General features: G+C 37.6%; 2 protein-coding genes across 9 annotated transcripts in view; one reads left to right on the top strand and one right to left on the bottom strand.

The window, feature by feature from the left end:
- Positions 1 to 1,211, top strand: part of SLC1A2 (solute carrier family 1 member 2) — a 33,297-nt gene extending 32,086 nt beyond the window's left edge. For both annotated transcript variants that reach the window (XM_007426420.2, XM_088145082.1), the window contains one exon: positions 554 to 1,211. In XM_007426420.2, coding sequence (XP_007426482.1) covers positions 554 to 628 — 75 coding nt within the window. In that variant the 3' untranslated portion in view covers positions 629 to 1,211. The remainder of the gene's footprint in view (positions 1 to 553) is intronic.
- Positions 1,212 to 18,441: 17,230 nt separating this feature from the next.
- The window catches only part of CD44 (CD44 molecule (IN blood group)), an 81,620-nt gene continuing 72,799 nt past the window's right edge, over positions 18,442 to 27,262 (bottom strand). For 6 of the 7 annotated variants that reach the window (XM_088145780.1, XM_015887773.3, XM_015887774.3 and 3 more), the window contains 4 exons: positions 25,411 to 25,548; positions 23,104 to 23,187; positions 21,824 to 21,902; positions 18,442 to 19,321 (listed from right to left, as the gene is read on the bottom strand). In XM_088145780.1, coding sequence (XP_088001906.1) covers positions 19,105 to 19,321; positions 21,824 to 21,902; positions 23,104 to 23,187; positions 25,411 to 25,548 — 518 coding nt within the window. In that variant the 3' untranslated portion in view covers positions 18,442 to 19,104. Of the gene's footprint in view, positions 19,322 to 21,823; positions 21,903 to 23,103; positions 23,188 to 25,410; positions 25,549 to 27,262 lie in introns of those variants that run through there. The other variant, XM_088145779.1, reaches the window with a different exon arrangement.

Below are 27,262 nucleotides of genomic sequence, written 5' to 3' on the forward strand. Positions count from 1 at the left end.
TACAACTGTTAAAAAGTTATGCATAGCTGGAAGTATTTTTTTTAATTGACTACCTGGATATTGCTTATTAATCAGTGCATCCCCTAGAATGTTTTGATCATTCTGGGCTTCCCACCATTTTTATCAAGGTAAAGTGTAAAATTTTAAGAGATACCTGCCTCTTGTAGTTTGTGTATAAAATCCACTCTTGTTAATACTTGTTTGACTTGATTGTAACTGTACCTTTAACATAAACCAGTAATGAAATATGTCACTTTCTTGTGGCAAATTAATTCTGCTATTTACTGGTTTGCTTTTTTGGTAGTCTGTGTACAAAAAACGCCTATCCGTCTGCTACTGATTTTTCTCTGCATTGTGTTTTGTGCTGTAATTTTGAGTATTTTCAGTAGATCTTTAAAAAATTAAAATGGCAGAAATGATTCACTTACAACAACAAAAAAATTGAAGTATGAATATTTTCAGTCAGTTCTGTAAATATTAAGATTTGTATGATTCATGTTTCCTGCAAAAGTGCCTTGATTTTAAGCTAGGTGTTGATGGTAATTACTTGCAGGTAACCTTGGCAACCAATGGCAAATCTGCAGACTTCAGTGCTGTCGAAGAAGAACTTTGGAAACATGAGAAATAAGTCCCTGAAGTTGTCTTTTGGTAAAGCAGATATCAAGATCCAAGATTTTTCACTGTTTTCATTTAGCATAGAAATGTGCTTACTTAATGCTGTTAACTGAAACTTAGAAATGGTCTCATGAAGTCTTTGTTCTTTTAGTTTCTTGGCCAAATAATTCTTCTTACTTTATCATTTGTTTGGATGTGAGAGAGAGATTTGGTTGGGTTTCCTCCTTCTGCTCAAAACTTAGAGAATGTAGACATTTAAAGAGGAAAGTTTTTAAAGGACAATATAGCTGATTTGCTTCAGGGACTAAGTATTTAGCATTAAGTATAGTGTACACCATGCAGAATCTGCATTGGCTCTCTCCTGCTGAATATGTGAACCTGTATCTTGATGCATCCTGAACACAGTGAACACTTTATGTAAGACATTTCTTCTTAAATGCTTTCCATGTGCTTTACTTTGCATATGGTTTTCTTCAGCTCCCTTTTCTTCAGGCTGTCTTAAAATAAGTGACCTACCTGAATTCCAGTTCAGAACCCCAGTGAGTATGAATACATGCAAAAAAAAATAATTTTTTTTAATCATAAAGTCCTCATCTCTCCATTCTAGTTCTGTAAGCACTCAACCTTTTTGAGATTTGATGGCAGAATACAGTTTATGCACAACTGAATGGAATGAATAATGGTCATGGGCTCATTGCCCTATAATCCCAATGGAATGTCCTTCCAACAGGCAAATTTGTGACAGTGGAATTAAACAAATGACATGTTGTTTGCAGAGCTAACCATTCATTCCAGGAAGTATGCATTTTTACCTGGGAAGATATCCAACAATTAGCACACTTGTAATAATTCTATAAAAGCAGAAAGTAGACGTATTTGCCTCGATCCAGCAGCATCAAGAAACCACAGAAATTCTTGTGTAACTTTAACAGTACTAAAGTTAATCCAATACCAGTAGTTCAGCAGTGCACCCCTCTGTTCTCAGCAAATCATATCTTACTGCCTTTTTGTTGAGATTTGAGAGAGAATGTGAGGGCTTCTTTTTAGGGATGATATCATCTGCTAGTAAATCCTCTTTTGTCATGCCTTTTCTTAAGAAGAAATAATTGTATTTAGCAGGAGTGCTCTTGTACAACATCAGCTAGTTATTTAATCAGAGCTAAGACCATTTCCTGTAAGTACTAGATATCTTCCTACACAATATCTTATGTTGGATCTTAATTATACTATTAAGTATTTTGAACAAATGAGTTTGGGCAAATATAAATTCACTTCTCTAAAACATTTGGTTTGATTTGCTGTGCTACCCAAGTATAATCATTCCTTTGCCACAGTGTTGTAGAACAACAAATCCTGCAAAGTGATGCCAATTTAGTATCCGACAGTCTTTTCATGATACCGTCATTCTCTATAGAAGCATGAAAAGATCACACAGAACTCTACTGAGCTGTGTCTCTTCCTTTTGTTCCAGCGTATTAGATGATTGGCCCTGATGGGGAACTGGAGAGTTGGGTGTGGCTCTCACATCCATTAACATTAATATTTCTCTCTCTCTTACTTTTGGTGAACTCTGGAGGCCATATAATTTAACTCAGAAAGAAAGAGGGTAGATATAAGGAAAGCATCTAACATCTCATTTTCAGACAGCTCTGGCACATCTTCTGTGCATGTACTAAGTGGAAAAAAAGAGAACTCTTAAATTTTACACAGATGAGCAATATATCCTTATGGAGAAGACACGTATTTGTGACTATCACATTTTGATACAATGATTTGCACGGGCAATCCACTTTGAACCACCTTTTAGGATTATCTTACAGTCACTAAAATCCCGATATGCTTGCACTCAGCATCATGTTCTATTTCTCCTTCACTTTGAAGAGGCAAAGTGCTGAATGCCAATGTAAGTACAGGCCCCTTTCTATGGGGACAGTTTCAGAAATGCTAATTGAAAATAACCCCTGGTTTGTTTCAAACACACTGAGAAGGAAGCTCTCAAACTGAAATAAGAAGAAATTCTAATTTCCCAATTAGAGATTTATTTCTGAAAAAAAAAAAAGAAAAGAAAAAAGCCCTGGGTAGAACTTGGGGAAACATTTTTGGATGTTTCATAACTCAGGAAATTTCTTAAAAACAAAGAAACAGTTTACCTACAATCAGGGACATCCACGGGGAGGGGTCAAAAAAGTCAATATGGCCTTATGGTTAAAGCCCTACCTCTTTTTTATGTGCATGTCCCTGCCTACAGTATAACAGGGAGAGGTGACCAGTCATGCTGGAGGCTTGGCATTTGACTCCTGAATAAATCCTAATGCTATATATTCTGCTGTGGTAACCAATAAATTTGACCATCCAAACATCTTTCCATTTCACAGTAGAAAACTGATCCTTAACTGTTATCCCACATTCTTTCTCCAGGATAACCAGTTTCTCAATTTCCAGAAAGAAAGATGCAGAAAGATACTGCAGTGCTAGCTTATATGCATTGCCCATTTGCGTAAACGTGCTTTTCATCTGCAAGGGCAAAATATATGTAGAATCGCACTCTATACTTTTTCTTATTAGCCGAGGTTTCCCTCCATATTGAATACCTCTATTGTTGGTAACAGTCATTATTAACAATTAATAGCGATCAACAATTAAAATCACAGTTAAGCATTTCTGCAATTTAATCCCTGATATGCAATCATGTATTTCCTGCCTGTGCAACCAAAACATGAGATAGCTACTTAGAGACTCAGCAAAAGGAAACAATTAGGAATTTCATTGTAGGAAGCTATACTGAAGATAGTAAAATGTTAGCACAAGTTCTTCTTCAGTTAAAGGTGTGCTTGTTCTAATGCTTGCCCAAATTATAGTCATAGCGCTTAATTTCAATTTCTTGATTTTTTTTTTTTTGTAATTGAATTCTGCAGTTCTGAATTTGTTGAGACAAGTTTTCAATTAATTTCTCCTTCTTGACTATTTTGCACCAGCACTTTGAAGTTCCTTCACTCAGGTCCAATTTGTTAATCTGTATTATAAACTCTTGCTCTTAATTTGATGTAATTCCTTGATTAGGAAGAAGGGGGACCTGAACAAGCAAAACGTCATTTATCTGATATGGCATTGCAAGCCTGAGAAATTCTGAGCACCTTGAAGACCGAACTTTCCCATGATAACTATTCCTGGTATAATATGATTCATGGAGTTCAAGAAAATGATCATTTGTTTTCTCTGTGGTGCTGCTATATGCTCCCCACCCTTTAAAATCAGGTTTAACTGTATTTTCATAGGACACCTTAAGTAACTTACATCGGTGCTAACAAAAAAAGTTGTTACATTTGCACATGTAGGAAAAGCATTTATCCTGTTTCCATCAATAAGATGTCCTCTTTTTAGCAAGCTGGAATGTCTTCTCTCTTACTTGTAGATACTTAATCAATTCTCTAGATACTCTTCAGCTTTTTAAAATGTATCTTTTGACATTTAATACAACAAGGAATATTTTTATGCTTACTTTTTACCCATCTTATATTTCTCTCTACATTGCTTAAAATGGTTATGAACATTAATATAAAATCTTGATCAAATACGAAACACCAGAAGACTGGCTCTTTCACATCCCTGTATAATGTGGCATGTCAAGTATTAATTAGTGCAGGTTCTATTAATCCTCTTTACTTTTGAAAATTTTACCTGCTGCTAGTGATGCTGAGTCTGTGAAGTCAGAGAAGATGGACAGAGCAGCTTTGAAAAACCTGAATTCAAGCTAGTAAGAATACCTTCCTTGCTACTAGGGTTACATTTTTACACATCTACCATCCCACCAAGCCTAACGCTAATAGGTAGTTATGTGTTCACATACGATTCTATTCTTTTAATTGTATGTTTCTAAATTGAATTAATAACTACATGAAACCATTCTTGAACTGTAGCAAGCTTACTTTTCATGCTTAGAGTGTCATAGTGCTCTTACTTGAATGATGGGATCTTTCTACCATGGGATCATCCTACCATGTTTTAACTAAAGGAAACCATACATGCACTTCCGGTCTTTTTTAGAGCAATACTGAGGAATTTGGGCCGTAATCTTGGGAGAATAGGCTAGAGACCCTAACGTTTGTTAGATCTCTCTGACAGAGAGGGAAATCTCATACTGTAAGTCTTCCCCAAGAAGGTGCTGAAAAGGCCATAGCTGATGAGAATCTAGTGACATTAGAATTCAGAGGTTACACACTGGAACTTGTGCAGATACTGTGAATTTGTGGACTCCAGATCTCCCTCATTCTCAGAACATGTCCCTAAAGAGAAATGTCTTCAGTAGGAAAGAATTAAGAACCAAATTAAAGAAAAATGAGCCATGCCACCACCACCACCATTAACCATGATGCATATAAATGCCACACCAACAACTTCACATGCTGCTAGAGTAATATTTTATTATAAATAATCAAAAACTAGAAGATGCACAACTAGAGTTTTTAGGTATGTGGAAACCCCCATTCTTTTAAGCAGAGGGAGGGGATTGATTAGTCAAAGCTGAGCTATTGCTGAAGAAAGAAAGTTGCTTGGAATTAGATTCAATTTATAGCGCTGATAGCCTCAAGTAAGGCCTGTAAATCATGTTTTAAAACAATATATTCTCCAATACCAGTACTTCACATCAGAAAACGATGTATTATACGTAACGTAGAACACTTCCTATGAAAATGTTATTTTAGTTTGCTATAACTTTGACAGTTTGTTTGCAGAACTACAGGTATTTTTTAATCAGTGCGATAAATTTCAACATTCCATTACCTTTAGTTCAAAGCTTCTTCAATTTTCCATTGACTACTGTAACAAAATCTTCCTTCCTTCCTAATGTGAATGGTAATTTATGGAATGCATGAGAAGTATTTCTACTTAAGAATATATCTTCTAATTTAGCCATTTATCCTTCAGCAGCCATGATATACACTGTAGAATGAATTAACTTATTTCTGGCATCTGTAATTTACAGACATTTACAGACGTTATTTTCTTACACCATTTGCAGACAGTTATTTTATTATACAACCATATAAGCAAGCAAGAAAAAAAAATGCTATAATCCTTTTAAGGAAAATTCTTTTATAACAAATTCTGATAAATGAAATTTGTGACTGGGTTCATGCAACACATTAAGCCATTGTATCAGTGGGTTGATTTTGACCTAGCACAGAATATGAACTCAGCTCTTGTGGCTTGTAAACTATGATTTATAGCTGAGCATTACATATAAACCAGGCCACTACAGCTTGTTCAACAAACCATGGTTAAAATAAACTATGACTTGTGTGACATGTGAAGCCAGCCACTGTTATGTTAAATTAACATAACTCTTTAAACTTTATAAACTCTAAGCAAAGCACAAATGGGAATTAAAGGTGTCTTTATGCTACAGTTCATTATGGGACACTATTACAGTATTAATATAGAATTATCTTGAGCCATTTTTTTAATATTTAGATTGTTTTTTTTAAAACCAGGATAATTCCAGAATGTCTCTACCCTACAGATAAATATTCTGATTCAGAATATATTTTGTTTTTAATGTACTTACTTGTCCATTATTTTCAATGGAATTAATTTTAAAAATCCATATACTTTAGGATTGCAGCTTTTGAAGAAAGTGAATTGATCTATGCCCAGAGCCAGGCAGGCTCAACTTGGGGTCCAAGATTTACATCAAATAACATCTCATGAATTCGGTAGGCCTTCCATGGAAACGATGATGCGGACAGAATGAAGTGTCTGCTTTTGTTTATGTACCAAAATCCCAGATCGATCTTTCATGGTTACATTTCTTCAATAATGTGACCCATACATCACACCCCATGCTGACAGAGAGAAACGTTGTCTTCTCAAACAGTATTAACATATAGTATTTGCCTAACTATTGAATAACAAAGATTACTGACACCAGGAATTATTTGTTAAGCTACTAATGAACTCTGTTGGTTCAGTCAGTTCTAGTTTTTTATTTAATTTGGTTGAAACATACAAGGACAAAAATGAAAGCTATGTAAATTCAAACTGGGTAAGGAACTGCAGCATTTGATCTCACATCTTTGCCTTTCTACAGAAGGACCAAACTACATTCTTACGGAATTGTGTCAACTGAATAGCACATATAGAAATACCTCCTAATTTTTAAAACATTTATAAAATAAAAGCAAGCAATATATTTTTTCACCATAATGATTGAGATCTGTTTTTCTTCCTTTATTAACAGTTAATTACAAAATACCTATATTGCTATTGCCTTGTTATTATCCAAGCACATTGAGAGAGCAAATAAACTTTTAAAACCCAAGGTATAGTTTGAATATGATACAGACTCTGCCCCTTTCGGCATACAGCTGCACAAGATGCAGGAGATGATACCGATAGTAACAACTGACTGTTACGAAACAGGTATATTTAACTTGTGCAACCTGTCATATATGCCCTGCCAATGGGTACAGTAGGTATAGGCAGTACATCATTGTGATCTTATTTTGTAATACTCCAATATTTTAAAGCAGAGGTTTCAGATATTCTCATAATTAGAACTAAATACTATCAAGTCATACGATAAAATGCTAGTATTCCCTATCAAAGCATGATGCTCTTATAAAGTTTTGGTGCGTTGTTTTCCGCATGAAGAACAGTGCCTCCCTGCACTTTGTGTAGATAATGTAGCTTATCTTGGTGTAATTTCAGTGAAATTGTGTATACAGTATTAATAGTTGCTATTTCATTTTAATTTAATTTAACTTCAACTCCACTGGAATAGAAACTTTATAGTAATATGTTTGAAAATAGGTTGGATTAGGTTGGCTGGCTTTGGCTGCTATATTGATATTTCCATTTCCAGACATTTAACAGCAAAGCATCCATAAAAATCCAACACCCATTGTTATATGGTGGTACAAGCAACATAATTGTGTTTGAATAATTGTTACACTCTTGTGTTCCAGCCAGGGCATTGTAAATATGTTAGTACTTGTCTTTGTATATCTAAACCAGCAGCATGCATGTGAGTGTATGTGTGCAACCCTGGCACTTTGTGAATGTGAGTGGCTGTCGGATGTTGTTGCACTGTGATTGCAATAGCACCGCTACTTTAATGAGTAAATATAGGCACAGAATTATATTGCGTTGGCTATGTATTTTCTTCTGTATACATGATAGATTGGAAATATAAAGATAGACATTAATAAAGCGTTGCACCCATCAACATTTTGGTCCCATGTCAAAAGTAACCTTTTGCTTTGAATGCTATGTTTACCTTTTGAAACTGCAGTCTCAGCTTTTGCTTCTCAGCCGGGACGCCGGGGTGATGTAATCCGTCCAAGAGTCTTCCGGTGTTCATTTTTTCACTTCTTCGCTGACCATACTAACAAATCCAAGTTCAAGGCAGGGTGAGAAAAGACTGACTTCTTTTTGAAGTGTATTCTTGACCTGCTCGGTTTATATGCAGTATTTCTGTCTTGGGGATTTCACACACCATGTTCAGTGTTAATATATCCTATGAAGATGAATGACTGACATGGTATAAAATAAGCTTTCTAAGAGATTGTTATTTGAAAAAAAGAGTCATTATATTCAGCTGAAACCAGACAAAGCTAGGAGATTCAGGAAAAGGAACAAAAGGTTCCCAGATTTCATTTATGAAAATTTGGTATGAGCCGAGCTGGACAAACATACATAATTTATCTCGTATTAATTATAAATCTCTGCACAAAGCTAGTTCTATTGCAGTAAAGTTGCATGCAAGATTCACTTCATGCTTTACATAATAATAGAATACATGTTTGTGTTATGTCATGATAACCCTGAATCAAATTAGTTACTATCTGTCTTAAAATCCTCTAAAGCAGCGTTCCAAACCTCAGAAACATTGAGATGTGCGGACTTCAATTCCTAGAATTCTTGGCAATGGCCATACTGGCTGGGAGATTCTGGGAGTTGAAGTCTGCATGTCTTTGCCAAGGTTGGGAAGCACCACTCTAGATCTAGGTTGTAACTATTGCTAGTTCCATTTGGTATTCCAGTTGTGAACTGAATCTAGGTATTGCCAAAACATATTGTATTACTTTGTTTCTGAAGACCTTGAGTTGCATGGATGCTATATAATTAGACATAGAAAGTAGAGATCCACTCAGTTCTGAGCTCTGCAGATATTCAACTAAGGGAAATTATTGGGCACATGACCTCTTAGACTGCATTGTTAGCTGGTCACCCTACATTCAGAAGAAAATATAAACTTGGTTTTGACTGTAATTAAAAATATTCATCTGGAAAATGAAATGTTGTATTGTACAATCCCTATGCCATTTTGTGTAAAATCTAATACATGGAAATGCTAAATCTTTCTATTAATGTTGATTACTTTAATATATACTACAGTAGGAATGTCTTGTATACTAAGCATTTCATCATAGTTCTTATCTCCTGTATCTATATTTTAGCAATTATTTTCTTTACCTGTGTGAACTGATTTCTGTAACTTGTATATAAAACAAAACTGGACATTCTTTATATACTGGAAATAATCAGCAAAGACAATATTTCACTAAATGTTGGATTTTTTATGTACATATCAATAAATGTGGATTCATAATTTTCATGGATAGAATCAATGTGTGTCTATTATAAGCTCTGGAGAGAATGTGTGATGGAAGGATGTATGAAGTTTAAAGTCCAGTAACAAATGTTTGTTCCATATATGTATAATCTCTATTTTCCACAAGGCCACAGCTAATTTGCTAAGGGTTGGCACAGCTACTTTTACATTTGTGTTAGATTTGCAGCTACTCCAGATTTCTGTTCATCCATGCAATTTACAACGGAGCTTTCTGATAAAATAATTTGAGACCACTCAGTTATGCTATCAAGATTTAATGCAGAAAAGCTGCCCATGAAAGTAAAAAATGTACCCCTGTTCTGTCGTTTTCTAGACCAACATTGGCCATAGCACCTAAAGGTGGGAAATTAACATTAATGACAGCTGAAGAACATGGTTCATAGTCTACTCGGTAGCCATTACTAGGTAATCCGTTTCGGTCTCTTTTGTAAAACTAAATTAGTAAAGTAAGTAATTAAATGTCAGGTAATGATTTTTAAATGAAAAAAGAGGTGGCCAAGAGAAGAAGGGCAGGAGCACTTATGTGCATTTTATGTATCTGTCAATAACATGGCTATAACAAAGTTTTAGTATTTATACTGTAACATTAACCTGCAGAGCTCACCTAACATCTGACCCAATGCCTGAGGTAACAGCTGGGTCTTGAATGCCTTACAAAAGGTTAAGATGGTTGGGGCCATCCAGTTCTCTGGAGGGATGCTGTTCCATAGAGTGGGTGCTGCCACAGAGAAGGCACAACTCCAGGGTCCAGCAAGGTATTATTTAATGGAAGGGACCCAGAGCATGCCTTCCCTGCTGGACCTGGTGGGGCAAGCAGAAACAATGGGAGACAGGTGGTCTCACAAATACTTGGCCCTATAGACTTTATAGGTGGCAATCAGCATCTTGAATCACACCCAGAAGCCCACTAGAAGTCACTGCAGTTCATGAAACTGTGGTGTTATATGGATACATGAGAAACATCAAAACTGCTTGCACAGCTGCACTCTGAACCAGCCACAGGTTCTGAATACTCTTCAATGTCAGCCCCATGTACAGTGCATTATAGTAATCCAAGTGGGAGATACCTAAGGTGTGAGTCACTGTGAGCAAGGCCTCCTGGTCCAGGAACATGCATAGTTGGTGTACAAGACAACCCTGTACGAAGGTCCTTCTAGCTATGGCTGCAACCTGCTCTTCAAGCAGGAGTTGTGAGTCGAGGGGGGGCTCAAATTGCATACCTACTCTGAGAAAGTTCCTCCCCCAATCATTACAGAGTTTAAGATGGAAACTCTCCAGATCCAGGGGATTCTAGAACCCATAGCCATTCCATCTTGCCAGGTTTGAGCCAAAGTCCGTTCTACAATTACCTCTGTTTTAGAAGTGTTGCATTTTGGATGTTTCTGGGGAAAAAAATTATTCTCTCTGAAGGACATCCAGAATCATCTGCTGATATCACTGTGTCTCAGTATGTATTTGAAGGCTAGCCTTTTAATTGTTCTGATATACTACCCAAAAGCAGCAGTGATTTTTCTCCAATAGGAAAAAATAAGAGAATGGAAACTTTGGGGGGGGGAAAGACTCAAAAAGAAAAAAAAAGAATGAATGAATGAATGAATGAATGAATGAATGAATGAATGAATGAATGAAAAGTGCAAAGAAGAGTGGCAGAATGCATCCAGGAACATCAATTGGCAGTCAGAAGTTATGATGAAAATTCCTAAATTTCACAACACATAGGTTCAAACCCAATTTCAATTGGGAAACTGTAGATGCTTTAGACCAAGGAGATCTAAAAATGCAAGCAAATTCATAGAATGTCTGGCAAATCAGCCATAAACAGACACATTGAGATAAACTCCATTTATAAGCCATTCAAAAAAGGAAGCAACCAAAGGTTAAGGAAAGGGATGAACAACCCAGAGCACATACTTCCTCATCACATACCTATTAACACGAGATAAGTAGGAACAATCAAGAAAGAAACAATTCCCAATCAAGGCTGAAAGCAGAAGCTAACATATATAGAATAATAGAATCAGAGGGTTGGAAGAGATCTTGGAGATCTTTATACTGTTACAGGCATTCCCAGGTTCACTTTATGGTCACTCATACACTCACAGCCTGCTGCAGCACATGGATCTTGTAAACACCTCTTGCTTTCTACCTTGGTTTTCCAGATAGGGGGGGCTGGAATAGACAGGAAACAGCCCTGGGCAACAGGTGGGAAGTAATTAGGAGTACACACAAATCACTTACAACTGAACACTGAGGGACAGCAGGTTCTTTGAAATACATGGAGACCCAGTGAATTTAACAGCAAAACTTTACTGGTTACAATGTACATTTGCTCTTTCTCACACACGCACACATACTCATCCACACTTACCTACATCCTTCTCAACTAGGCTGCCAGGCACTAACTAGAGGGATGGAAGCCACCGAGTCTGGATCCAAAGATGACTCAAGGAGTGGGCAGGCTTCAGGAACCCTTTTCATCCCTCAAAGTCCTTGCTTTGTTGATTCACAAGACTGGCAGCTATTCTTGCCTTGTTAATTTACAAGTCTGGTAGCTGTTGATGGGATGGTGGGGGGATTTATGTGCTCAGGCCCAACTTCCTTTGTCTGGTTCAGGTGACATTTTTTGTTTCCTTGTTTCCTTCTTATCTACCTCCTCGAAAGGCTCTTTTAGACAAGATTCCTGGCTTTTTGTCCTCTCTGCTTATGTGCCTGCTTCATCTTTAGTTATGGCAGCTTCAGACTAGTCTCACAGTACCAACCTGAACAAATGGTTCTCCAATCTTTTCTTCCTCCAGTGACAGAACATGCAGACTTCAGGAGGCAGGCTGATTCACTGTTTATAGCAATCACTGTCAGAAAGCTCCTCCTTATTTCAAGTTTGGAGCTCTCTTTCTGTAAAGTTTTCACTCATTGGTTCTTGGCTTACCCTCAGCTGCTATGGAGAATAAATCCACACTCTCTGTGTCAGAATTCATTCCAAATTTTGCTCAAGTCACCTTCCCTCTCACTGACCTGTTAAAAACGAAAGGGAAAAATGATAAGGTGAAAGCCCAGAGACCGGGGGGGGGGGGCACCTTTAAATTGGACAGAAGAGTACCAGTCAGCATTTGAGCAATTAAAGAGATTGTTTACTGCAGAACCAATTTTAAAACACTGCGACCCTGAAAAACCTTTTATAATCCAAGCAGATGCATCAGATGTGGCTATAGGGGCTGTTTTACTACAAAAAAAAAAAAGGGGGATGTTGCATCCTTGTGCCTACATTTCTTGAAAGTTTACTGAGACTGAGAGACACTGTGTGGGGAAAGGAAGCTTTTGCAGTGCACTGGGCACTAATGGCTTGGAGGCATTTGTTGGAAGGATCATCTCATCCTTTTGAAGTCTGGACTGATCATAAAAATTGAGAAGCTTTAAAGTCTCTGAGGAAATTATCACCAAAGCAAGTCAGATGGGCTCAGTTTTTCAGTCGGTTCAATTTTACTTTGAAATATATACTGGGGGAAAGAACTTCCTGGCTGATGCACTTTCCAGGTTACCACAGCACATCAGCCAGAAAGAAGAGGTAGTCGCCACAGTTGTTCCATGTTCCCAAACAGGAATGGTAATACTAGAGCTCAAGACAAACAACAGGAGTGCAAACTGGAGGGAGATTTGCTGAATGAGTTAAACTGCAAATTACAAACGGATGAGTGGTTTCAGAATAATAAAGAGTCTTTGACAAATAAAGATGGAACGTGGTGGGTAGGTGGGAAAATGTATGTCCCAACTGAGTCCAGGAAAATAGTCCTAGAACGAGATCATGACAGTAAAACAGCAGGCCATTTTGGGTTTGTGAAGACTTTACACCTCCTACAAAGGCAATTCTGGTGGCTATCTATGAGGAAAGACATAGCAGAGTACATAGCCAGTGGCCCAACATGTGCTATGGCAAAAAGACAAGGGGGGAAACCAATGGCCCTTTTACAACCAGGAGCGAGCCCTGAGAAACCTCGAAAACAAATTGCTATGGATTTTATTGTTGAGCTACCTGAAAGTGAGAAAAAAAAAAGTGATTTGGGTAGTAACTGACCTGTTTTCAAAACAAGCCCATTTTGTGGCATGTGCAACTATTCCAACTGTGGCGAAATTGGCTAAAATGTTTATACAGCATATCTATAGACTGCATGAAGCCCCTGACCGGATCATTCATGATCGTGAAGTCCAATTCACTTCAAGGTTCTGGAAGGTTGGGTCTTCCGGGCTGTGTGGCCGTGTTCTGGAAGTTTTGTTTCCTAATGTTTCCACAACAGGGTCACATCATCCTGGGCACAGAGAGAACTGCTCCTGTCTGTGCTCCTGCTCTCTGAAGATGCCGGTCACAGATGCTGGCGAAACGTTAGGAAACAAAACTTCCAGAACACGGCCACACAGCCCGGAAGACCCACACCAGCCATTGTATTCCGGCCGTGAAAGCCTTCGACAATATGTTCTGGAAGGTGTTTGTGAAGCTAATTGGATCAGGTCAAGCCCTGGGTTCAAGTAGCCACACCCAGAGAGAAAGTGCTTCTGAACATTTGAATTCTGTATTAGAACAGTATTTAAGATGTTTTGTAAATTATCAGCAGGACAATTGGGCAGAACTCCTGCCATTTGCTGAAGTGGCTTATAACAATGCTGTGCATCAGAGCACTAGGTTTACCCTGTTCAAAGTGGCTTCTGGGCAGGATTTTGTGGCTATCCCAGAACTTCCCCAGGAATCCACTCAAGTGGCCTCAGTAGATGAATGGATCAAACAAATGACAGATACTTGGCTGATAATTAAAGCGGCATTACAAGATGCCAGGGAGGATTACAAAAAACACGCAGATCGCAAGCAGTCCCCTGAAAAGGAATGGAAAGTGGGAGACAAAGTGTATTTATCAACTAAGTACCTCAGAACACTACAACCATCGAAGAAATTGGGACCCAAGTTTGTGGGATCTTTTACAATAGAGAGTCATTAACCCTGTTACAGTTCGACTACATTGCCTAAGAATTTTAAGAGAATTCACCCAGTATTCCATTGTAGCCTCTTAAAACCTTACAAAGAATCACCAGAGTGGCACGTGGCACAACCATCACCTGACCCTATAATGATTGAAGACAAGCAGCACTTTGAAGTAAAAGAGATTTTAGATGCCAGAAAACACAGAGGAGAAGTACAATTCCTCATTCAATGGAAGCATTTTCCCAAGTCACAATGCGAGTGGGTAGCAAAGAAACATGGGTGAGCACCACAGTTGATTAAGGACTTCTACAAGAAATACCCTGACAAGCAAAAATAACAAATTCATTCATGTTGTAAAAATGTACATACATTTTACTTCTCTCTCTAGTCCCTTTACAGGTCTCCTTCCATGAAGACTGAAACTGATCCTTTTTTTTCCCAGAGGGGCGGCATGTCAGAATCCTTGCAATCAATCACTTGCACTGTTAGTTCACTTGCTTTGTTTCTGCCATTACAGTAGAGAGGGAGGAACGGAGAGAAGGTTGGAATGTTAACAATTAGGCACAGATGGGCCATTCTCTGGCTCTCAGGAACGCCCAAGGTCGTACCAGTGTGGGAACCTGAGAACATCTTCGACATGCGCAAGAGAGATTCAAAGACAGAAGGGGAGGGGTGAAATGGGAGTGAGGTAAAACTAAGTTTTGGCATGTGCAGGACTCAGTTCCAGCAGTTTCTAGAGCTATTCACTACTTTTCAATAAATAAACTTTCCTTTGGACCTGCATTGGTTTCAATGACAATTGCTTTCATTGGGAACTGAGTACCATGGTTCTTACACTCTGTTGCGTGACATCCCTTCATGTATCAGAAGACTGCTATCACATCTCCCCTTAGACTTCTTTAGGCAAAACTTACCAAGTTCCTTTAACTGCTTTTCATAGAATTTAGCCTCCAAGGCCCTGATCATCTTTGTTGGTCTTCTTGGGATTATTTCCAGTTCCTCAGTGTCCTTTTTGTTTTGTGGTGGCCAGAACTAGACTCAGTATTCCAGGTGCAATCTAACCAGTGCATCGTAGAATGGTAATATCACTTCCAGAGATCCTGACGCTATTCCTCTGTTGATGCATCTCAAAATTGCATGGGCTGTTTTGGCAGCTGCAGCACGTTGCTGGGTTATGCTTAATCTGTGGTCTAACAAGTCACTCATATCCTTCTTGCAAGTACTACTGTTTATACTTCATATACTTTATACCTAACTTGTACCTGTGCATCTGGTTTTTGCAGAACCTTACATTTTTCATCATTGAACAACATTTTGTTGGATAGGGTCCAATGTTGAAGCCTATCAAGATCCTTTTGAAGCTTGAGCCTGTCATCTGGGGTGGTAGAAATCACTCCCAGTTTTGGGTCATCTGCAAATTTTATGAGCATACCTTCTATTCCCTCATCAAAGTCATCTCGAGTACTGGGCCCTGGACAGAACCCTGAAGTACCCCTTTGCACACCTCCCTTCATGTGGACATAGACCCATTAAGGATCATGCATTAGCTATGGCTGTTCAGCCAACTGCAAATCCATCTGGTAGTGGGAAAATCCATTCCACATTGTTCCAGTTTATCAAAAAGGAGGTTATGGTCAATTTTTTCAAACGCCTTTCTGAAGTATAAACTAAAATATAAATAGCCAGCAAAGTTAATTCCCTCATCACTTCTGATGTTATCTAGCCAGGTAATGAAACATCTACAAGAAAAGCAGGTTCAAATACCAAGAACTCACAAAAGAAATATGTTGCTAGGAATCCGAAGTAGCATTCCTGATTAAAAGGAAAATTTAGTTTGCCATGGAAAGTGTGGGTGAAAATAGGGTTCAAGGTTTTATTCAACATCTTTGAGCAGAAGAGTATATGGTATCTATTATTACATTGTAACCCAAATGGAATGTGTGGTAGCTGAAAATAAGTTACCGTATTTTTCCGACTATAAGATACTTTTTTCTAAAATCCTTACCCTAAAAACTGAACGGCGTCTTATTCAAGGAAGTCAGCCGAGAATCACGCGGTTCCAAACTGCCCATACTTTGTTTCTGCAGAGAGGCTTCCTCCTATTGCTAGCCTCCAATCACGAGTGAAATAGCTTGTCTCCCAAACAGACTTCCTCCAATCACGAGCCTGATGTAACTGACGTCAGCTGATGCTGAACAAACCAATTGGAGGAAGGCTGTTTGCAGAGACAAGCTATCTGCAGTTTCACTCGTGCTTGAATGTAATCAGTTAAGCAAAAGAGCCTGGAAATAGAGCTGCAGAGAGACGGTTTGGACCTCCTCCCACCGAGTGTATCAGGTCAATGTTAACTAATTACTAAATAAAAATGTGTTCTGCACTATCTTTAAAATATTGATTTTTTAATTTTGGGCTGGAAAAGTGGGGGTCGTCTTGTACATGGGGGCGTCTTATTGTTGGAAAAATACGGTAATTGTTTCCTTAACTTAAGCACATATGGGGTGATAGTTATACTCCAACTACAGCCATTCTTTCAGACTGAAAAACAATCCAATAAGAAATTCAAACAATTCTTTCCTATATAGTTTCCTATACCTGATTAACTAATTTATGACAGTGGATTCCAAAATAAGGTAGTTAGTCTTTAAGGCAGTTTACATTTAAAAAAAAAAAAATCCTTTCATCCCATAATCCCCCTTCGTTCAAAGGTGTATAGGAAAACAGTCTGTAAAGTATGAAATAGACATTTATGATAAAATGGATTATGGAATTATTAATACCTTTAAAATAACATCTTACCAGGGCCAGGGGAGATGCTATTATGACCGCTGCCCCATCGGAAATTGGGAGTCAGAGAAAATTGTCCTGGGAGTGGCTGACAATAGGATCTGGACCTTGCCATAGAATCCAGTTAAGTGAGTTGATGGCTTCTAGAACTAGATCCAAAAGAGAATCTCTCCCTCTGGGCTTTATGATTTAATACAGGGAAAGATTGATATATTCAGGAACTCCACTTCCTTCAAATTCCCTTGCAGGACTGCATACCTACATTAATACAAACCCATCATGCAATCCTTTGGTGGTAAACAACTTTATGCAAAGTGCAGAAAAAGAAGAAAGTAGCAGCAAGCAAAGAGAGTTAAAGGCAGATGAGAGAGAAGGAAATCTAACTAAATCTAGTTGAAACCAATACTATTACATTACTCCATACCTTTTATACTTGCAAATCACTCTTGCATCCATCACATTTATACAGTGCAGTCTTTATACTTCTCATCTCTTTGAGTCTCATCAACTTCACTCAGCCATGACTTCCTCAGGCCTCATCTTCCTCTCAACTATTAGCTTTCCCTTTATGTATTTGTTTTGTGATTCAATTCTAACTGGTGGGAGGCAGCAACAGGACGTTGGTGGCAAAGCAGTCTTTAGAGATCCTAACTTGCATAGAATAGCTTAACCATGCTTTGTATAAAATTGGGCTTTGGTTACACTTGAAGCACTGCTTGTCAAAATGTGCGCAAACTGATCAGTATTATGTCCTGTTAGCAAGGAATGTTTATTGTGACACTAGAATGACAAATGCTAGAAATCTAGGCTATTTTTTATTTTACTTACTTACTAAAAAGCATAACACATGACTGCTAAGACAGAAACATGCACACACAAACACAAATATTCTCCAAAACCTTCTCCAACCTTCTCCATCATATTTCTGGAATAAAATTGGGAGGCAGATACATTCTACTAATGGCACATGTTCTGCTTATAGAAGATCACAGTTGGATTTCAGCCAGTGGCATGCTTCCAAGGAAACAAAACTTCTGAAATTATTTATTTTAAGTATGTTTAGCTTGCTTTTCCACTGTAAGTCATGAATACACAGAAAGGATTTCATATAAATGTACTCTGCTAGAATGGGAACTGTGTAGGAAAAGAGGTGCCATGTTTTATTATTCTTAAGGATCTTTTAATTCTCTAATTCTCATTAGACTGGTATCTATTAATGCAGGTCTAAATAGGAAACAGGTGTTTCAAGGGAGGACAAGTCTCAGAGTGGGACAGGGGATGTATCATGGTCTGGGTCCCATCCAAGTATTCTACGGTCAGTTCGCAGCCCATGGGATAAATGGGAATCCCTAATAAATAAAATCATTTCAAACAATAATGCAACAATACACCATGCTGAGAATGAAGGTGAACACTGAAACTTAAAGATAACATCACCACATTATTTAGATTATAGAGAATAAAAATTTATTTGCTATAAATCAATTTTTTTTTGGTCTTTCCATCCTTTACTGGTGTATTTTTAACATGGTGGACATCTGTGGAATGTTTAAAAACATACTTTTCATATTCAACTATTACAGTATGTAATTCCAAAATATTAAAACATTAATGAGATTTAATAAATCTGACAATTTCTTCAGGGCTAAGTGACCAATAGAAATTCAATTCCAAAATCTACATGTCAAATCTCAAAAGTAGCCTGTCATTTTGAATTTGTTGGGTATACTTTTTGCCATAATGCCTTAATTGCTACAGATTCTGGAAATTCCACAAAAATACAGTAAGTGAAAATTCTGTAGGTCAGGCAAAGTAAATCGAAGTTGGCATTCTGCCTTACCAAACAGATTGCAATTGGGAAACAAGTGACAGTGATAACATGATGGACACTAATTAAAACTGGGCAAAATTATGCAATGTTGGGCAAAACCAAAAATGACGTTATTTTTGTAGCTGACTGTTACAAAAGAAAAAACAAGAAAATGTATGCTTAATTATGCTTTAAAGAGATCAGTAGCTCATTGCATTTCTGAGTTCTAGTCCCAGTTCTGTATGATGCTTTTTGTTTCCCCAACTCTGATTTAATTTGATTGGCACAGCCCTCCTACATGCCACTCTTCAAGGCCACATCTTGTTGGTTCTGCGTTTCATCAATTGCCAGGAATTCGTCATGTGGGCCTTTTTGGTCTTCTGGCTTCTCTTTGTGTACTAAGTGCACCATTTCCTGAGATTTGCTGGCTTCCCCATTTAATCCACCTTTCTTTTTCTCATCTATGCCTCCTTTACCATTGTTGATCACAAGCTTCTTCTTCTGCCCACATCTAACAGAAAAGGGAAAAGATTGTAAAGTCAAAACATTCAAAGACAGGCAGAAAACCTAACATGTCATATATTGCCTTTGTGTTGTCTGGAGCAGCAAACTACATTAAAAACATTCCTTACTTATTTGTTAGTTAAGAAAGTTAATTATTGCAGCTTAATCTTTCCTTTTGAGATTCTTCTGCTTCTGGTGCGTTAACATAATTGGAACAGGGCATAAAATAGCTTTTATTTCTAACAAATTCCTTATTTTGAATGGGACATACAGTATCTTTGGATTCTTTAGAAGATGATAAAAGGCAGGATAAAGATGATTACTGGAAGCATGGCTAACAGTAGTTCTGCTTAGCTATGGTTGTTTCTTTTGACTCAGCTGAGCCAGTAAGTTTAGAGTCGATGGCTTAAATATAGGGCTCTAAGGATTTCAAAGTCTATCTATGGTTTTCAGGTTACACATGCTCTGTATTATAGATGAAGTAGTTGATCATCTGAAAAGGCAGGCAGGTGGGCATGGCCCACACTGAGACAGCTAGGAGCCAATGTCTACATTTACATTAAAAATTGATAAATTAAATGGACCATTTCATATATTTCAAAGGATGACACAGTTTATATACCAGCACTCAGAAAGCAAATGCCTTCTCATCTTTTCATGTGCCACATGTCAGGACCTCCCTCACCAAAATATTCTTTCCCAGCAGTGGCAATGTACATTGACTAACAGCAGTTCTCACTATCTATTACTATGGTTCTTCATAAAAACAAGAGAAAAGGGATTTCAAGATGACATCTAAACTGTGATTCAAAAGTATCAGTTGAAAACAAACAATTCTGTGTTCTTTTTTGGTACTGTGGGTTGGCTCATACAACATACAGAGAAGAGAATATTGACCCAGGAATCTCCTTTCCTTTTGCATATCTGGTTTTGAATATTGCAGAAACAGAAGACTACTGAAATGACTATAATTTTGGGGGAGCCTAGTATTTAGCCCTGGAATGTGAAGCAGGCTTGTATGTGGTTTTCCTTCATTAAACTGAAATGTTTGGAAGAAAACTCTCAGCACTGGGATAACAGTCACTATAGAAACATTTATATGTGCTTCACACATTAAAGAGAATTAATCATATTGGACACAACCCTCACATAGAAGCCAGTGTATTAATGTTTTACACTTTGGCTTCTATGTGAGAGGTATGTCCAATATATCTTAGAAAAAAGGCTTCATCTTCTTAAAATTCTACACCCTTCCCTATTTTTTTTTTTAAACTCTTATATTCTCCCCCCTCCCCCCAATTTTGTTTAAAATTTTGGAAAGTTCCATAGCATCACTATGTTCTGCTCTGTTCACTAAATGGAACATTTCTTCACTGACTTTGAAATGAAGACAATATTGATATTACTGCTGAAAAGCAGATGCTACCCAAGGCATAATGCAAACAGAATTTGCAATGAATGCTTTTTGTGGGTTCCAAATAAAGAAGTACATATCTTCCCTGAGAAATATTACAAATTCTACCAAAATCCTGACTGAATGTGGTGGGGCTTCACTCTGAAAAACATGAGCAGCACTGCATTTTCTTTTAAAATTTGGTGCTAAAGTACAGCTTGGCCAGGCTCACCAATAAGTTACAAAATATTCCATGGTATATCTATGTGCACTAGGCTTTAAAACTTTGAGTACTGATTTAGTAAGTAACATTTAATGCTAAGAAAAACTAAATTTTCAACTAGGAAATTGTACATGTTTTATAATTCTGCACATTTTCAGGAGAGGTTATCTGCATTTGATTATCATTGGTCTGCTTCCTTAGGGAAAAATATTTTTTAAAAAATTAGCAAACTCTGCCTTAGGACAAAAATAATACCACCAAAAGATCAAAATTTAATATAAATTAGTGAAGTGCAACTCTCACACTCAAATTCATGAATTATGTTACAGAAAACCTGAACAAGCAGGAAATATGCTGGTTCTTAAGTACAAAGCTAGCAATTAATCTGCAGGAAAATAGTTCATGTGAGAAATATGATCCAGTTATCTAACTATATTAATATGACTTTGTTTTTTGATGCAGACTGCAGCTAAGGTGGTCATTTTCTAATCCTATTCAGCAAAATAATCCAGGGTAAATCCAAGCAACTAATTTGAAGGTGGCTCCTTGAGTTATATGACAAATGTTGAGGCTGAATTTACCTACTCCACAGGATGAAAGTCCTCTTTCAAATTGGCATGGTAAAGGACATGATATGATATGGTAAAGGACATGGTAAAGGACTTACCATGAGCACTAAATTGGGAGAAAAGTAGTAAGCTAGAGTGTCATCTGACACATTACATGTTTAAAAACAGTTGCCTATGCCTTCCAAGTGTGTTTGTTGATTAAATTCTTTGTAATGCAGGAACTGTTCTCTCCTTGAATGCTATAAAACTATCAATCCTGAAAATATCTCAGCAATAGAAAAGTTTTGGCACTGAGAAATGGAAAACTACAAAAGCATTCCTTACCTCCTTCGACTGTTTACAGCAATGCAAACACCAAGTATCAATGCCAGGGCCAAAAGAGAAGCAACTACAATAAGCCAATCTGTGAGCAGAAGTGTGACAAAAAACAATATGAAAACATTCCCTTGTTTGTCATCTGACCAGAAAATTGGCATATTCTCCTTAATAGCCAACGTGTTACTTCCTTCAAAATAATACCGGTGATCTTTTTTTTTAATTGACAGAAAATTGATTCTCTATGAACTGGTTTTCACATAAGTGAAAGTTATGTCCCCACTTACTCTTAACAACAGTTGTATATAAGCAATGATAATTTGTGCAGATAATCTGTATCCACTATCATACTGTCTTGTGTGAGGTAGGAGTCACTCAATGACAGGTGCTGCTACCTCCGTAATTGTGGGAGTGGAACAAAATCTAACTGTGATTAAAGCAAACATCTCCTCATGGTTTCATGTACTACTTTTGCCACAGTAAGATTTTCTAGAACATTGCACAGTCAAAGCTGCGTAGGGGAAAAAACCCACAAGAAAGGTAATATTACAAGAATGAACTACAGGACTTCTTTTACTCTGACCCAAAAGCCAGCAATCAAGTTACCTGGTTTACAAATTAGAGATCTGAGATTATATAAAATTTATGTTATGATTCTTCAATAAAAGCAGTTTGAATATTCAGATTAGCATGAATATTTCTATGTTAAACTTTTGGAATTGCTATGTTTTTTCTATGGCAATTAGGACAACACTAATTGTGTAATTCACATATCACAGATACAATTTGTATAACAAATAAGGCAATTTTGTAGCTGAACCATTGGATCCACTTCTTAGCCATGGAGATATATCTGGATAAGAGCTGTCTTATTTTTGTTTTACTCATCCCAAGCCAAGTTAGCCTATGTTCCTAAATGCCAGTGAAATTGTGGGGTTCTATAACCCAAGTTCAGCAGAGTTTTCCTTTTATTTCTGCACTATTATGTATAATTGTGCAGAAATTTTTTTTCCTCTGTTGGCAGTATTTTTAAAGATGTACGGCAGAGTCCTTTCACAGCAACAGTGTCAGAGAACCTTTAATTCTGATATAAGGCATCCACCAGGGGAGGGGGGGAAGACGAAATGCATGTAATAACATGACATCATGATGCTTATGTCACACACTGGAAGGCATATACATCATGGTGGTATTTGCATGTTTTAGACACAAAGGTGACAGTAAGGAATACAGGAACAATACAATATGACTTCACGATAAATACCAATGGTAAAAGTATAGGCATGTACCTGGTACATGAGCCGCTCGTGGCTGATTATTTGCTCCTGGGAAAGGTGTCGCATTTTTGTCTCCCGCTCCACTGAAGCGTTTATCTGATTTTGTATTTGCAGAGGAAAAATAACATGATATTATTAAATCAGCCACTGGAGACTGATATGTTCTGTTCATAACGAGTCTGTAATTCCCATAAGTACTGATGAACTATTACTACTTACAGAGGTAGACTGCTCCTTTGGTTTGCTCTTTAAATAAAGGAATCTTTATTTGACTCCCCCCCACCCACCCAAAAGGTTTACTTTTCTTTCAGAAGATGTGGGAGAACTGTGCTAGGCCAGGAAAGTATAACAATGTTTCAGTCTACTTCAGCAACTCTTTTGTAGCTATAAATATCCAAACTGATTTGAATTGGAAAGCATAGCTAAATGCCAGGTGCAAATAACTAGAAGACCCTCCTTTCAAAAACAGATATTTCTAATATTGTACAAACATGCTTGCCCTGCCTCCGCCCCCGCCCCCCAATAAGTCCCACTGGTTTGTATTAGGAACATTACAAATTGGTGATTGAAATGAATACCAAGGATAAAGAATAAAGCTTTGGCATTTAAACTCAAGGGTGCAGTACTGCATAACTGACAGTGAGCATATGTTGCAATATACCTAATTCAGACAATTCCTAATGAACACTGGCTACCAGATGGTGAGCAAATCAGAATGAATCAGCAGAGACTACCCAGGGCACTGATTGGAAAGATTGGAAAGAAAACATTCAAAGTGATTCCTGAATTTAGATAGAATTTATCCAGCAAAATATAATCTACAGCAGATTAGGAAAATTGTACAGTGTCCACTCTAGAATTCTTGCGTTATAAGCTCACATACATTTCATAATACCTACATTCTGAATAACAGGACTGCAATTAGAATAAACTCCATTTATTTCTATATTGATAATTTGCATTTTAAGAAGTGTTACTAGAAATCTATCAAATTTAAATTACTATTCTATAGCAAAAATATAGCATTCTGTGCTAACAGAAAGATCAAAATGAGATATACAGGGAAGTGGCTTTTAATGGTCATACTATAAATAATCATTCAGGATTCCAACCAGATCAAGCTCCTTTTACTACTTGTCTCTGTCTTAAGGGCCACCATAAATACCTCAAAATGCCTCCTTTGCGCTGAAGAAGCCTAACACTCCCTTGCACTGAAATCTGAGATGGGCACATCAGAAGAGGATGGAAAAGGAGGCCTTTTTAGTGCAATTTTACAAGAAGGCACAATGCTTTTTTAGTGACTAATCAAGATGTTACTGTTTTTCTGGCCTTTAAGGGTTAAACTAGGATTATTTATTCCTCTTCATTTAATAGCAATATGGGTTGCTGATATCAAGGGCAGCTCATTTGATTTCAACTGGTTTATTAACATGGTATAACCTAAAGCAGTGGGAACTGGCTGGCTGGGAAATTCTGGGAGTTGAAGTCCATATATCGTAAAGTCCCCAAGGTTGAGAAACACTGATCTAAAGACTGTTTGGCAAACAATGGCAAATTGTTCATTTAAAATCCTAATTAAGGTGGCAAATCTATTTAAACTATTAGCCCTGCTTTTCAAATTATTCTGTGAAAGGTTCTTCTAGTTTTTAGATTGAAAATTGGCAATCTTTTCTAACCCTGAGTATTCCCCTTTCAAAAATCAAAAATGTGTGAAATATCATGCAATCTCATTAAATCTTCTCAGATCTCATGGAGCAATGGCAAAATTTTGTGAGGTTTTGGTGTTCTCATGCAAGACTGTCCAAATCTGCAGAATTACAGTGTGTTATTATTTTTAGTGGGGTCCTTTGGAAATTGTCTGCTGTTCCCTAGTTTTAGCCAAAAATCAGTTATATATAATCAGATTTACAAAGGGTAGTCAATTGTCATACATTAGAAACTAGTGTCATGCATGTCATTATGTCCAAAGTGATACTTATTAAATACTTATTCTTTAGAAATCAGAAAAGAATACTCCAGTCAGGAAAGATAGAAAAATTATCACTCTAACCACAAAGTTGAAGAAATTTCATGGAGAATCACACACCTCTGGTGGACATTACAACCATATATCTTTGTATGAAGCCATACACCAGAAACAGGCTTTGTTTGTAGCAAGATTTCCATTGAAAATCAAGAGTTACACACTGTATTTCCCCATAAGTATGATTGTTTTTTATTTTTATTGATAGGCCACCTAGATTCATAAATTATGAGTTAGGCAGTCTTACTAACTGCAAACATAAATAAAGTTGTTGGAATATATACTGTAGCTCTTACTGTCAGCAGAAGGTGGATGTCTGATTATAGCATCCTGACTGTTATTTACAAGATTTTCAACTTCATTGGTCCATGTAGGATGCCACTGTGGACCAAGTTCTGCTTCTTCATTTCTGTCTCCATCACTGGAGGCCACAACTGGAGTAATAATGATTGAATCAATTATGAGCAGGATATATGCAGAATCAAAACTTTTCCCACCAAATTCTTACTTCTTCAAAAGTTTAAAAAGAGGAAAAGGAATATAAGAGATACTCAACCAAACTCTTCCTCTTACTGCCAAAAGTTGTGACCTGTTGCAATATATCCAGTAGTAATGCACAAAGAAGCAGATGGGGGCCAAGGGAAAAACAAGAAAGAAATGCCTCCTTTTCCTACCTTACACTGGCAAGCAATGCCACTTTTATGTGTGCACAGACATGAAAATATCTGGAGAAAGTTCATATATTCTAACTCCTAATAAATGTATTAACACCAGACCTTAAGACTTATGCTAAAAGCGATTACATTGTATTTTCATTGTTTTTCTCTTTAAGAAAGTAAACACAACATTACATTCAACGTTTTATATCCACAGATAGATGTTCCATGTATCAGCACTACTAGCTGTTTGAGGAGTCCATGACATGTAATAGGAACAACAAAGTAGAATGAATAATAAATATATCTCCTCTTATTAGCAATGCTATGCATATTCTAATTATTTAAATACAGTGGGGCAAAAAAGTATTTAGTCAGCCACCAATTGTGCAAGTTCTCCCACTTAAAAAGATGAGAGAGGCCTGTAATTTTCATCATAGGTATACCTCAACTATGAGAGACAAAATGGGGGGAAAAATCCAGAAAATCACATTGTCTGATTTTTAAAGAATTTATTTGCAAATCATGGTGGAAAATAAGTATTTGGTCACCTACAAACAAGCAAGATGTCTGGCTCTCACAGACCTGTAACTACTTCTTTAAGAGGCTCCTCTGTCCTCCACTCGTTACCTGTTTGACCTTGTTATCAGTATAAAAGACACCTGTCCACAACCTCAAACAGTCACACTCCAAACTCCATTATGGCCAAGACCAAAGAGCTGTTGAAGGACACCAGAAACAAAATTGTAGACCTGCACCAGGCTGGGAAGACTGAATCTGCAATAGGCAAGCAGCTTGGTGTGAAGAAATCAACTGTGGGAGCAATAATTAGAAAATGGAAGACATACAAGACTACTGATAATCTCCCTCGATCTGAGGCTCCACGCAAGATCTCACCCCGTGGGGTCAAAATGATCACAAGAACGGTGAGCAAAAATCCCAGAACCACACGGGGGGACCTAGTGAATGACCTGCAGAGAGCTGGGACCAAAGTAACAAAGGCTACCATCAGTAACACACTACGCTGCCAGGGACTCAAATCCTGCAGTGCCAGACGTGTCCCCCTGCTTAAGCCAGTACATGTCTGGGCCCGTCTGAAGTTTGCTAGAGAGCATTTGGTGATCCAGAAGAGGATTGGGAGAATGTCATATGGTCAGATGAAACCAAAATAGAACGTTTTGGTCTAAACTCAACTCGTCGTGTTTGGAGGAGAGAGAATGCTGAGTTGCGTCCAAAGAACACCATACCTACTGTGAAGCATGGGGGTGGAAACATCATGCTTTGGGGCTGTTTTTCTGCAAAGGGACCAGGATGACTGATCTGTGTAAAGGAAAGAATGAATGGGGCCATGTATCGTGAGATTTTGAGTGAACACCTCCTTCCATCAGCAAGGGCATTGAAGATGAAACGTGGCTGGGTCTTTCAGTATGACAATGATCCCAAACACACCACCCGGGCAATGAAGGAGTGGCTTCGTAAGAAGCATTTCAAG

The sequence above is a fragment of the Python bivittatus genome, unplaced genomic scaffold (assembly GCF_059951505.1).
Source record: "Python bivittatus isolate LINGU-HERP-01145 unplaced genomic scaffold, Pbiv_v1 ctg000480_np1212, whole genome shotgun sequence".
NCBI lineage: Eukaryota > Metazoa > Chordata > Lepidosauria > Squamata > Pythonidae > Python > Python bivittatus.